Genomic DNA, 12055 nt, shown 5'->3' with positions numbered 1-12055 from the left:
TTTGTAGACCAGGCTGGCCTCGAACTCAGAAATCCGCCTGCTTCTGCCTCCCGAGTGCTGGGATTAAAGGCGTGCGCCACCACGCCCGGCTAATGTATTGTATTTTGAAAAAAAAATCTGAAGTGTAGATTTTAGGTGCTCTTTCCACATAAAAAATATGAAGTATTTGGGATAATGCATATGCTAATGAGCTCCTTGAGCCGGCCCACATTATACACATGCTTCTAAACATCATGGTGTGCGATACACATCATGGTGTGCGGTACATGTATACAGAAGTTTGATTTGTCAACTGAAAAATAACATCCAGTTTTTAGAAACAGAACTATTTAATCAAAGTGCTTCCAGGCTCCTGTCCCTCAGACTCTATGTAAATTAACCTTTATTACATCAAGGCAGTTAAGTCAGGGATAAATTTTTACCCAGCAAAGAATAGCTCATAAACTAGATCTTACTGTAAGAGAGAGATTATATATAGGCTTGGTTTTCTTTGTACCTATGGTGTCTGGCTAGCCCCCGGGAGAAATTTGTTTGTGATCCTGAAAGAACTGCAGTCATTTTCCAGCCAGGTACATCTGTGTAATTTGGCTGGTTACGTTTTGTTTTTGTTTCTGAGGACATCGTCTCATAGAGCTCAGGCTGTCCAGCCCCCTGCCTCAGCCTCCTGGCATTATAGGTATGTGCCACCGAAGCCTGGCGAAATTTACTTCTGTTTTTCAGTTTTCAGTGCCATTTACATCAAACCCAGATTCTCGTGAGTGACAGATAAGTGTCTATACCACGGCCTCCCTCCTACGTCTGCACAGATGTGCTACGGGCAGAGGCTGCTGGGACCAACGGGCTCCAGAAAGTTCATAGGCAGGAAGAACTGGGAAAGAAACACATCGGGTTCTGCTTTTCTCCCTTCCTCTCCCTCCTCTAGTTCTCCTCGACAACCGTCAGACAGGATGAAGACATGGGCAATTTATTCCACATCACCTGAGCCACAGACAAAGCCAAGTTGAGGAAGAGGAATGCAAAGCTGGTCCCCAAATCCTCCTTTGCTCCTCCTTGGTCAGATGAGGACAGTCCTAGCCAGTGGTGTCTGGCTGGGGTGGCGAGACTACTTTATCTGGACTTGATGGCTTTGGTCGTCCTTAGGAGGCTCCTGGCTGTTCTCCTGGCTGCTGGGGGTCTGGGAGGGACTCACCAGAGACGCTGGCCCTAAGCTTCTGCAAGCAGTGCTGGTGGAGGTGCTGCTGGTAATCAGACTCCAGTAGTTTTTATGGTTGAGGTAGCAAAGAATCCCTGGCAGGGGGGGGAGCGGGGGGGGGGGAGGGGGCGGGGGAGGACAAGAAAAAGGGGGGAATCTGAGAGTGGCATGGAAGGTCACAGGTGAGGTAGGCCGGAGGGAAGGTTAAGACCACCTTAAGGACTCCCAGGGGGTGGAGGGTGGGAGTGGGAGAGAGGGTTTGCCTGCCTCTTCCAGCCACACAGTCTCAGCCTGACCCATCCAAGTCCCTTCCTCCCGCAGGGCCCTCTTAAGCACTTACCACAAGTGAAATACAGGATGAGCACCAGCCAACCAATGAAATAGCTCCAGCCGATGGGAACCGATATATTCTTCCTCAGCTCGTAGATCCAGAGGTTAACAGGGAACAACAGGAGGGTGAGGAAAATTAAGGTGACTGGGAGGCAGGAGTGGAGAGATCTTATTCTCACCTAAGCATCGCACAGGGGGTCTGCCTCATCTGCCGAGCCTACAGCCACAAATCACTCACACCGAGGAAATCAACCCCTCCTGTCTCCCCGCAATCAGAAAACATCCGCTCACTTCCCTCTCCTCTTCTCCCCACTGCCCCTCTCCCACCCCCACCCCCTCTTCTCCCCCCTGCCGCTCACTCCACCCCCACCCCCACTCCCAGTGAAGAGGGAGCTGTGCCCCGGACCATGTGGGCTAGGGAATTAAGAACCTTTTTCAGAGCTGGGGGGCACCTTCACAGAAGCTCAGGATGATTCCAATCAGGCCAAAGAAAGGCATTCTCTGCAGGCACGGCAGGTACGGCAGGTGCAGCCAGGTGGTGAGGACAAAACCCAGCCCTATGGCCAGGGTGAAACTTATCTTAGCCACCCCAAAAACTGGATGGATTGTCCACATCTTAAAATTGTCTGGGGGGAAAAAATGACAAAAAAAAAAAAAATAGGGAGGAACTCAGGATGCACAAAAACGAAATACAGGTCAAGTTAACAGCTACGGGACGGACAGACACTCAGGTTGTCCGGAACCAAAGAAACCCTGCACAGGTGAGGAACAGCATTCTCCCTCAGGTAAGACCCCTGAGCTAGAGACTGAGAAGGCTGGGCAGACTCCATGACAGACTTCAGATTGGCCGTTAAGGAGACTAGACCTAAAAACTGGGCAAGTCCAACAGGCAAGCCAATTACTAACAGAAAAAAACAAAACGAAAACCAACCCCCACCCCCCACCCCATGTTCCAGCCTTCACACCCAGGTAACAGAATGTCCCTTCCACCTGGCCCGAGGCAAGGACACTGGGTCAGCAGCAGTTTCTAGTCTTCCTCAGTTAACAGTCTCCAGACTCCCCAGCAAGTTTCCAGCCCGCTCACCCCAGTAATGGAATGTCCAGAGAGAGGGACCCAACAGATTAACACAGATGTCACCTACTCCTGAATTCCCAAGTGTGCTTTAAATCAGGCCTGCAGCTCACGTGGGTGTCGCTCTGTCTTGGTAATGGGAGACCCCAGCATGCTGGACTTTTGCAGAATAAAACACTCTTTGCGTTTACATACTATTTTGAGTCCAGGGTTTCAATCTTTGGCAAATCATGGACCCTTACAAGACTGCTTGGCAATTCCAACCACTTGAATATATGAATGGCTCACACTTCTGAGCTCAGCAATGGCTGAGGTAAGAGGATAGCCATGGGTTCAAGCTACATGGTAAGTTACAAGCCAATTGGGACTACAATATAATGTTTCAAAAAATAACAAAATAAAAATAGCCAGATATGGTGGCTTACACCTTTAATATGAGCACTAAAGAGGCAGAGGTGGTCAATATCTGAGTGCAAGGCCAGCCTGGTCTACATAGTGAGTTCTAGGACAGCCAGGGCTACATAGTAAGATCCTGTTTCAACAAAACAAACAAACAAACAATTTAAAAACCAGGCATAGTGGCTCATGTCTTTAATCCCAGCATTCTAGAGGCAGAGATAGGCAGATCTCTAAGTTCAAGGCCAGCCTGGAGAATATATGTGTGTGTGTGTGTGTGTGTGTGTGTGTATGAGAGAGAGCGAGTTCCAGGACAGCCAGGGCTGCATAGAGAAAACCTATCTCAACAAATCAAAAAGAAAAAAGAATAAAAGAAAAAAATCAGTAAGAATAAATAGGAGGAAGGAAAAAATAAAACCATAAATAGCAATTCTCAAAAGAAAAATATACAAATTGTCAATGGACTTATGAAAGCTCTAGTGGCTCTCTCTCAAATGAGCTATAATTTTACATCAAGAAGCCTGGAATGACCCTAAGATTGACCCCAAAATCTCATCCCCATCTTCCTTAACTGTCCCAGTGCAGAGCGCTCGGTTGGCTCCTTTGGAATGAGTCTAATTTCATTAATGGCCATGGCACCACAGTCCACATCTTCCAGTTCGCTCCTTTTCTGGCATGACTGCATGCTTCTCAGATCCATTACCCTGGGTTTGCACTCCCAGGTCTCACTAGAATCTGGCCAGATTCTTCCCAGAGACCGGTTCCAAAGGCTTCCTTCCCAGGGATCAGAGGTAGGTTCAGGAGTGAACCCCACTCTTCTGTAACCAGTTTTCTGCATTAGTTACCTATTCATCACTGTGGCTGAGTACCTGACAAAAGGATTTAAAGTGAGAAAGGCTAATTCTGGTCCCTGGCTTCAGAGAATCTAGACCATGGTCCCTTGGCTCCATCACAGTGGCAGGAGCTGTGAAAAGTGGAGATTCTTCACTTAGTAGGAGACAGAGAGCATAGAGGGGAGGACAGGAGGGAGCCAGGGCTAGATCCCCCCAAGAGGAGCTGGAGAGATGGCTCAGCAGTTAAGAGTGCTTGCTGCTTTTATCAGAGGACCCAGGTTTAGTTCCTGACAGCCAAATGGTTACCCTCAACTGCATATAACTCCAGCTCCAGGGGATTCGATGCCCTCTTCTAGCCCCTGTGGGCACCAGGCATGCATACAGTACATAGACATGGCACACAGACAAACACATAGGCAAAAATACTCATACACATAAAATAAAGTTTAACATTTATCTTAAAAAAAAAAAAACAAAGATACCCACCCCCAGTAACTTCCTTCTTCCAATGAGGTCTCACCCCCTCCGCCCAAATTTCCAGAGCCTTTTGAAATTGGATTCTGTGACCTGGGCAGTGCTGGTGCACACCTTTAACCTCAACACTCAGGAGGCAGAGGCAGGCAGATCTCTGACTTCAAGGCCAGCCTGGTCTACAGAATGAGTTCCAGGACAGCCAAGGCTACACAGAGAAACCCTGTCTCGAAAAACCAAAAAATCAAAACAAACAAACAAAAAACCATAACGTACATAAGTCAAGTGTGGTGGCTCATGTCTGTAATACTAGCCCTCAGAGGGCTGAAGATGGCTGGGAGTTCAAAATCACCTTGAGCTACATAATGGAGTCTAGAGAGGTTCCAATCATCCCATCTGTAAAATAAGGTCAGTTATTTCTATTCTTATGGCTAATGCAAGATTCAGCTAGACAAATGGAGTAAGCATGCCATAAATGATATGTTTCCCCAGATTTGTCATTAAGATATAATACCTGTATATATATATATATATATATATATATATATATATATATATATATATATATATATATATATATATATGTTTTTGCTTACAGGAAGGAGAATGACAAATGTAAAGGGACATCCAGAATCCAGAACTGGACATTTCTGAAGTGGTGAGGGTCACCTCCCTCCAACTGAAACTTACATCAGAAATTAAACAGCTGTGAGAATTCTGGGAAGGAAGGAATAAGAAAGCCAAATAGTAAAAAGGAACCTTGGAGCTGGCTCAGAGAAGCAAGACCTAAGGCAAGAGGAAAGGAAGAAGGCAGGAATGGGGAAGGACTGTAAGAGAATGTCCAGGGGTCCTCTCAGGGCTCTGGGTGTGCAAAGCTGGAAGGAGATGGCACCTCCCAGCTGAAGAACAATGTTATTCAGGACTGATCCAGACATCTCTCAACTCTCAACATTCTTTTTTTTTTTTTTTTGGTTTTTCGAGACAGGGTTTCTCTGTGTAGCTCTGGCTGTCCTGGAACTCACTTTGTAGACCAGGCTGGCCTCGAACTCAGAAATCCACCTGCCTCTGCCTCCTGAGTGCTGGGATCAAAGGCGTGCGCCACCACGCCTGGCTTAAATAAATCTTAAAAAAAAAAAAAAAGAAGAAGAAGCCGGGCATGGTGGCGCACGCCTTTAATCCCAGCACTCCGGAGGCAGAGGCAGGCGGATTTCTGAGTTCGAGGCCAGTCTGGTCTACAAAGTGAGTGCCAGGACAGCCAGGGCTACACAGAGAAACCCTGTCTCGAAAAACCAAAAAAAAAAAAAAAAAAGATTTATTTATTATTATATCTCAGTACATTGTAGCTGTCTTCAGACACACGAGAAGAGGGCGTCAGATCTCATTACGGATGAGGTTGTGAGCCACCATAAGGTTGCTGGGATTTGAACTCAGGACCTTCTGAAGAGCAGTCAGTGCTCTTAACTGCTGAGTCATCTCCCCAGCCCACCTCTCAACATTCTTAAAGGAAAGACCTGGGGGCTTTGCCCAAAACAGTGACATCCTCCCCTGGGTCAGACAAACTGATTTGACCAAACCAAAGGAAGAAAATGATTCTGACCTCACCATGCCATCTTGCAAGCCAAAGGCTGATGGGAGGGAACGAGAAGGTGGGTGGGGTTCACCACCAGGTCAAGGCAGGCTGAAGACCTGGCATGGGACCCAGGAACTCACCTTCCCCGTTGTCTGAGCTGGGGCAGCTTTTAGATACGCAGATGTACAGGAGCCCTGTGGACATACTGTGGATGGAGGTGTAGACTCTCTTGGTGACGTTTTGGGGGTAGCGCTGATGGAAACGACTCTTAGAGGGATACAACCATTTCTTGGAGAAGACCATGACTAGGAGCAGGAGGAAGGCCACCAGGCTGAACTCTGAGGCCACCACCTGGGCCATCCAGCGAGAGTTGTTTGTCGCTTTCCATTGAAAGGGCAATAGGGAGTTGCGACGATGCTCCAGTGACCGCCTGTTCCTGCTGGGAGAGAGGACAGAAGTCCTCCCTGTGTCCTCTCTGCTCTGCCCAGCTCACCCTTCCTCCTCCATCCTGGTTCACGCCTCGCCCCTTTCCCCTTCTACACTCACCTGGTCTTTATCCTCTCAGATTCTTCCTCAGTCAAGTCAGTTTCCATCACAGGCCTAGTGTCTGAGCAAGAATGGGGGGACCTCTTTTCAGGCACCTGAGCTCCAGATCCAAGAGAAAGCTCCTCCCCATCCCGCTGAGCAGACCCTAACTGCCATGGAATATGGAGCAGAGAGACGGGGGATGGGCCGTGGACTCAGCTCCAACCCTTTCTCAAAATTCTACTCCTCTGGCTCCAGCCCCTAATGTGGATCAGATGCCTCCTGCTGGCTGCTGCTTCCTTTACCCACGGTGATGACCCCCTTTTTCTTAATCCCAAATGCTCACTGACAGGGAAGAGAAGGAGAAAGATGTACCTCTAGGAAAAGACCCAAATACCTTCCATCTCTGTCGTTGTATGCTTCCCCCAAACATACACATCAACCTTCCTTCCTTCCTTCCTTCCTTCCTTCCTTCCTTCCTTCCTTCCTTCCAGCTTCTCCTCTGGTCTCGGTTCCAGTCAACAATGGTCCATCTCCTCACCCCCTTCTCTTAACTCCCCCTTTCTCTCAACAGGGACTTCTTATGTAGTTCAGGCTGGCCTTCTACTCACTATATATATATATATATATATATATATGTATATATATATATAATTCAGGATGTCTGAATTGAACAACAACCAACAAATGGAAAAGGACATAACTATTCCTAGGTATGGTAGAGGAGAAAGCTTATTGTAGGTAAATGGAAGAACATAGCCAGAGGCAGGGACATCTTGAGAGAGTCCAGAGGGAATGTCATGACCCTGAGCCATGTGGGGAGAGGTGAGGGGTGGAGGGTGGAACCAGGTGCAGCAGCCAGGAGGTCCAAAAGAGAAAGGATATAATCAAAATGGCTGGATTCTACAATGGCTGGATTCTACAGGGAAGGGCATCTGGAGGGAAGGCAGCCTGGCCGCTGGGCTGGAGAAGTTTAGACAAGGGGACAGTGTGTGCCAGCCAAGAGGGCCCTGTAACTGGTAGGGACTGAGGGATGCTGAGAAGACCTGAGCGCACATCAGCTTTGATATCTTAAACAGGCTCCTCCACCGTTTGTCCCAGGTTTGAGACCCAAGGATGACCTCTTGCCTCTGCCTCTGCCTCCCAGGCGCAAGGGTTTCACAGCGGAGAAACCATCCTTGGCGTTGAACTTCTCTTCGCATGTCTTCTTCTCAGTACCTAAGAGGGTAGACATAGAATGAAGACAGATGCCACACAGATTGATTTTTGAAGCCTCCTTTAAAAAAAGGTGGGGACAGGGTTCTGATGATCAAACTTAGGTAGATAGGCTGGCTCAGCAAGAGCTTTTACCTTCTGAGCTATCTAACGTCTGGTCCGTGTGTGTGTGTGTGTGTGTGTGTGTGTGTGTGTCTGTAAGCCAGGATCTCAGCTGTGGAGTCCTGGCATTTCTGGAACTCACTGTGTAGACCAGGCAGGTTTTGTTTGGTTTTTTGTTTGTTTGTTTTTGTTTTTTCAAGACAGGGCTTCTCTGTATAGCCCTGGCTGTCCTGGAACACACTTTGTAGACCAGGCTGGCCTCGAACTCAGAAATCTGCCTGCCTCTGCCTCTCGAGTACTGGGATTAAAGGCGTGCGCCACCATGCCCGGCTGACCAGGCAGGTTTTAAACTCACAGAAATCCATCTGTTTCTGCCTTCCAAATGCTAAAACAAAAGGTGTGCGGTGGGCAGTGGTGGCACATGCCTTTAATCCCAGCACTTGGGAGGCAGAGGCAGAAGGATTTCTGAGTTCGAGGCCAGCCTGATCTACAGAATGAGTGTCAGGACAGCCAGGGCTACACAGAGAAACCTGCCTCGAAAAACCAAAAAGAAAAAAAAGAAAAGAAAAGAAAGGTGTGCACCACCAGCACCCAGCTTCTGCTTTGGTTTTTTTTTTTTTTTTTTTGGTTTTTGGAGACAGGGTTTCTCTGTGTAGCCCTGGCTGTCCTGGCACTCACTTTGTAGACCAGGCTGGCCTCGAACTCAGAAATCCACCTGCCTCTGCCTCCTGAGTGCTGGGATTAAAGGCGTGCGCCACCACGCCCGGCCTCTGCTTTGTATTTTTAAAAACATTTAATGTACTGATGTTTTTGGGGAGAGTCTCTGGTGTGTTATCACCGTATCATCACCGTGTCATCACCGTGTTACAACTTGATCTTGAAGCTTCCATAGCATTAACTGGTGCTTCATGGAGTAGCTGCAGAGGTTCAAGAAAAGGGCCCTTTGAGGAGTATGCAAAGTCCTCCTGGATGTTTAGAAAATATTCACAATATTTATCAATTTAAGATTAGAGGTATCTGTTTTTGCTTCTGTTGCCATTTTTTCCCTGTCTGTGTGAAGTTACACTCTTGGATTTCTTCCTTCTTTTTCTGTTTCTGCCACTGACTCTGGTACCCACATGTGACTCCTTGAGCTCCAAGTGACACCCTTCTGCATGCTCATGATACAGCCATGTGCTTACCTGGTGTCCTCGGAGGCCAAAAGAAGGCATCACACCCCATGAACTGGAATTACAGATGGTGAACCACTATGAATGTTGAGAGTAGAGCCCGCCCGGGGCATCCTGAAGAGCAGCTGCTGTTAACCGCTGAGCCATCTCTCCAGCCCAGCATTTTAAAAAACAAAAAATTTTAAATAATTGTTGTTCAGTGGACAAGCAAGATGGCTCAGTGTGCAAAGGCATTGCCAAGCCTAGAGACCTGATTTTGATCTGCATGGCAAATCTTAAAAAATGAAGGAGGCTGAAAAATTATCAGTCTAACGGAGAGAGAGGGAAAAGGAGAGGGAGAGAGGGGGGAGAAAGAGAGGAAGAGAGAGAGGGAAAAGGAGAGGGAGAGAGGGGGGAGAAGGAGAAAGAGAGAGAGAGAAAGAAGGAGAGAAAAGAGAGAGAGAGAAAGAGGGAGAGAGAAAAACGTAATTTAAAATTTTTTTAGAATTACTTTTCAAAAGAAAACTGAAACTAGTTTAAGCCAAGAATACACCTGTCATCCAACACTTGAAAGATGAAGCCAGGCTACCAAGAGTTCAAGATAATCCCAGAGTCTGTAATGAATTCGAGGCTTTCCAAAGTTACAGGAGACCTTGACTCAAAAGTCAAGAAAAATCCAGGTGTGTTTCTACACATCTCTCATCCCAGTCCTCAAGAGGAAGAGGAGGGTGGATCTCTGTGAATTGGAGGCCAGCCTGGTCTACACAGTGAAGTGTGTGTGGGGGAGAAGGTAGGAAAGAAAAGAAGAAAGAGGACAGTTCAAGAAGGGAAGTGTAATTTTAGGGGCTTCCAGCTCAGCAGCAGAATGTTTATGTAGTCACAATGCATAAGGTAAACACTGCGAGATGGCTTTCCACCCTTGGCGTAGACAGACAGACAAAGCTCGGAAGACGCATTAGAGACAACACGGTAAACACAGCAGCCTCCACCTTACTAAGGAAAATGTCTGAAAGAGTAAACAAGGAGACTGTAAGGAAGGGTAGCAGGCAAGGGCTTGGCAGATAAATTCTCTAAATTTCTCAACTCCTGACCAGAATAAGTAACATAGCCTATAACAGGAGCTGGAAAAGTTTTCTGTAGAAGTCCAGATAAAAAAAATCCATAGGCCTTTTATGGGCTAAAGAAATGGCTCAGTGGTTAAAGCTCTTCCTACCCTCGCAGAGGATCCAGGTTCAGTTCCCAGCACCCACACGATAGCTCCCAGTTGTCTATCAGGGAATTCGACGCTGCTTCTGCTGTCCACAGCTACTCTCTGCAGCTGGCACACGGACTATATGCAGGTATGTGCTCAGGCACACACATACACATAATTAAACCATATATTCCTAGGTTTTTTCAAGTCAGCCTCTATAACTACCCAATGTGGCTAGTGTCATCTGGAGGTCATCCCAGACAGCTGAGCCAATGCATAAAAGTTGGTTTTATAGCCCAGGGCTATCCTTTGTCCTTCCCCATCCCTTTTGTTACCTACAGCTACCCAGCAGGATTAGGCACCAGTGGTCCTGGTTGTGTCAGATTTGATAAGAGATCAACAGATAAGGGTAGGGGGGCGGGGTGGAGACAGTGGTCAGAAGAGGATTTCTCATCACTCAAGGATGAGAGAAATCCTGAAGAGTAGTGGGCAGTCCCACTTGGCCTGGTTACTGCTAACTAGCCAAGTTGGGTAGCCCACTGGGCAGGGCAGCCTTGGTGAGAATGATGACGGCATATTGAGGCAGGTGGGAAGTGAGGTAGTTTTCTAGAATAGTCTCATGACCTGAACACAGCAAAGAAGCAATGCAAGCCCTCCAGATCCTAAAGGACCTATGGATGTTCCAGTCTAACAGAGGAGACACCAGGGCAGGAGTCGAGTTCCAGCAAGTGGGAATAGGAAGCTCTTTTGTGGCTTTACACTGTAATCATAGTGGAGTGAAGGTTCTAATTCAAAAGTTAAGGTGAAACCTAATCTGAGTTCGAGGACAGCCTGGTCTATAGAGTGAGATCCAGGACAGCCAGGGCTATACAGAGAAACCCTGTCTAGACCCACCCCCAACTCCTCATCCCCACCCCACCCCACCCCACCCCCAAAAAAGGAAAAGAAAACTAAGCTGGAAAGAGAGCTAAGTTGATAAAGGTGTTAGGGGTGCGAGCCTGGAAGCCTGAGTTTGATCCCCAGAACCTACTTAAAGGTGAGAGCCGAGAACTGACTCCACAAAGATGTCCCACAACTTCTACACAGTGCCCCCTCCAGTAACAGCACATAAAACATATTGTTTGTTTGTTTGTTTGTTTTCGAGACAGGGTTTCTCTGTGTAGCCCTGGTTGTCCTGGAACTCATTCTGTAGACCAGGCTGGCCTCAAACTCATAAATCCGCCTGCCTCGGCCTCCCAAGTGCTGGGATTAAAGGCGTGCACCACCACCACGCCTGGCATAAAATGTATTTTTTAAAGACAAATTATGCCAGGTGGTGGTGGCACATGCCTGTACTCCCAGCACTTGTGAGGCAGAGGCAGGTGGAGTTCAAGGCCAGGCTGGTTTACAAAGTGAGTTCCAGGACGAGCAGGGTTAGAGAAACCCTGTCTTTTTTTTTTTTTTTTTTTTTTCGAGACAGGGTTTCTCTGTGTAGCCCTGGCTGTCCTGGCACTCACTTTGTAGACCAGGCTGGCCTCGAACTCAGAAATCCGCCTGCCTCTGCCTCCCGAGTGCTGGGATTAAAGGCGTGCGCCACCACGCCCGGCCGAGAAACCCTGTCTTAAAAAACAAACCAACCAACCAAGAAACAAAATGATGAATTACAAGAAATGAGGCTTGTGTAATTTTTCACAGAAGTAAGTTTGTTATTTAAGGCTCATCTGCAAAATGGGCAGAAGAAATAGTTCCGGGGTTAAAAGCACTTGTTGCTCTTGCAGAGGACCCAGGTTCAGATCCCAGCATCCACATGGCTCAAAACCACCTATAACTTCAGTTCCAGAGAATCTGGCTCCCTCTTTTGACTTCCATGGACATTATTCACACATGAGGTGCACATATAAACATGCAGGCAAAATACATAAAGAATACACATCAAAGAAGTAAAACTAAAAAGAAAAGATTTTTTTAATCCAGGCGTGGTGGCGCACGCCTTTAATCCCAGCACTCGGGAGGCAGAGGCAGGCGGATTT

The 12055-nt window shown here is 47.4% G+C and overlaps 1 protein-coding gene across 1 annotated transcript; it reads right to left on the bottom strand.

The window, feature by feature from the left end:
* Positions 1-204: 204 nt before the first annotated feature.
* On the bottom strand, positions 205-6558 carry Odf4 (outer dense fiber of sperm tails 4). The gene is given in 6 exon segments (XM_021177545.2): positions 205-1129; positions 1132-1287; positions 1533-1667; positions 1975-2148; positions 6005-6303; positions 6411-6558. Coding segments are annotated over 6 exon segments (870 nt in total). The 5' UTR covers positions 6458-6558; the 3' UTR covers positions 205-1070.
* Positions 6559-12055: the final 5497 nt, after the last annotated feature.

This window comes from Mus caroli, unplaced genomic scaffold (assembly GCF_978045245.1).
Source record: "Mus caroli unplaced genomic scaffold, Mus_caroli_1 scaffold_13, whole genome shotgun sequence".
Classification (NCBI taxonomy): Eukaryota; Metazoa; Chordata; class Mammalia; order Rodentia; family Muridae; genus Mus; species Mus caroli.
The sequence above is the reverse complement of the archived record's forward strand: the minus strand, read 5'-3'. Positions and strand labels throughout refer to the sequence as shown.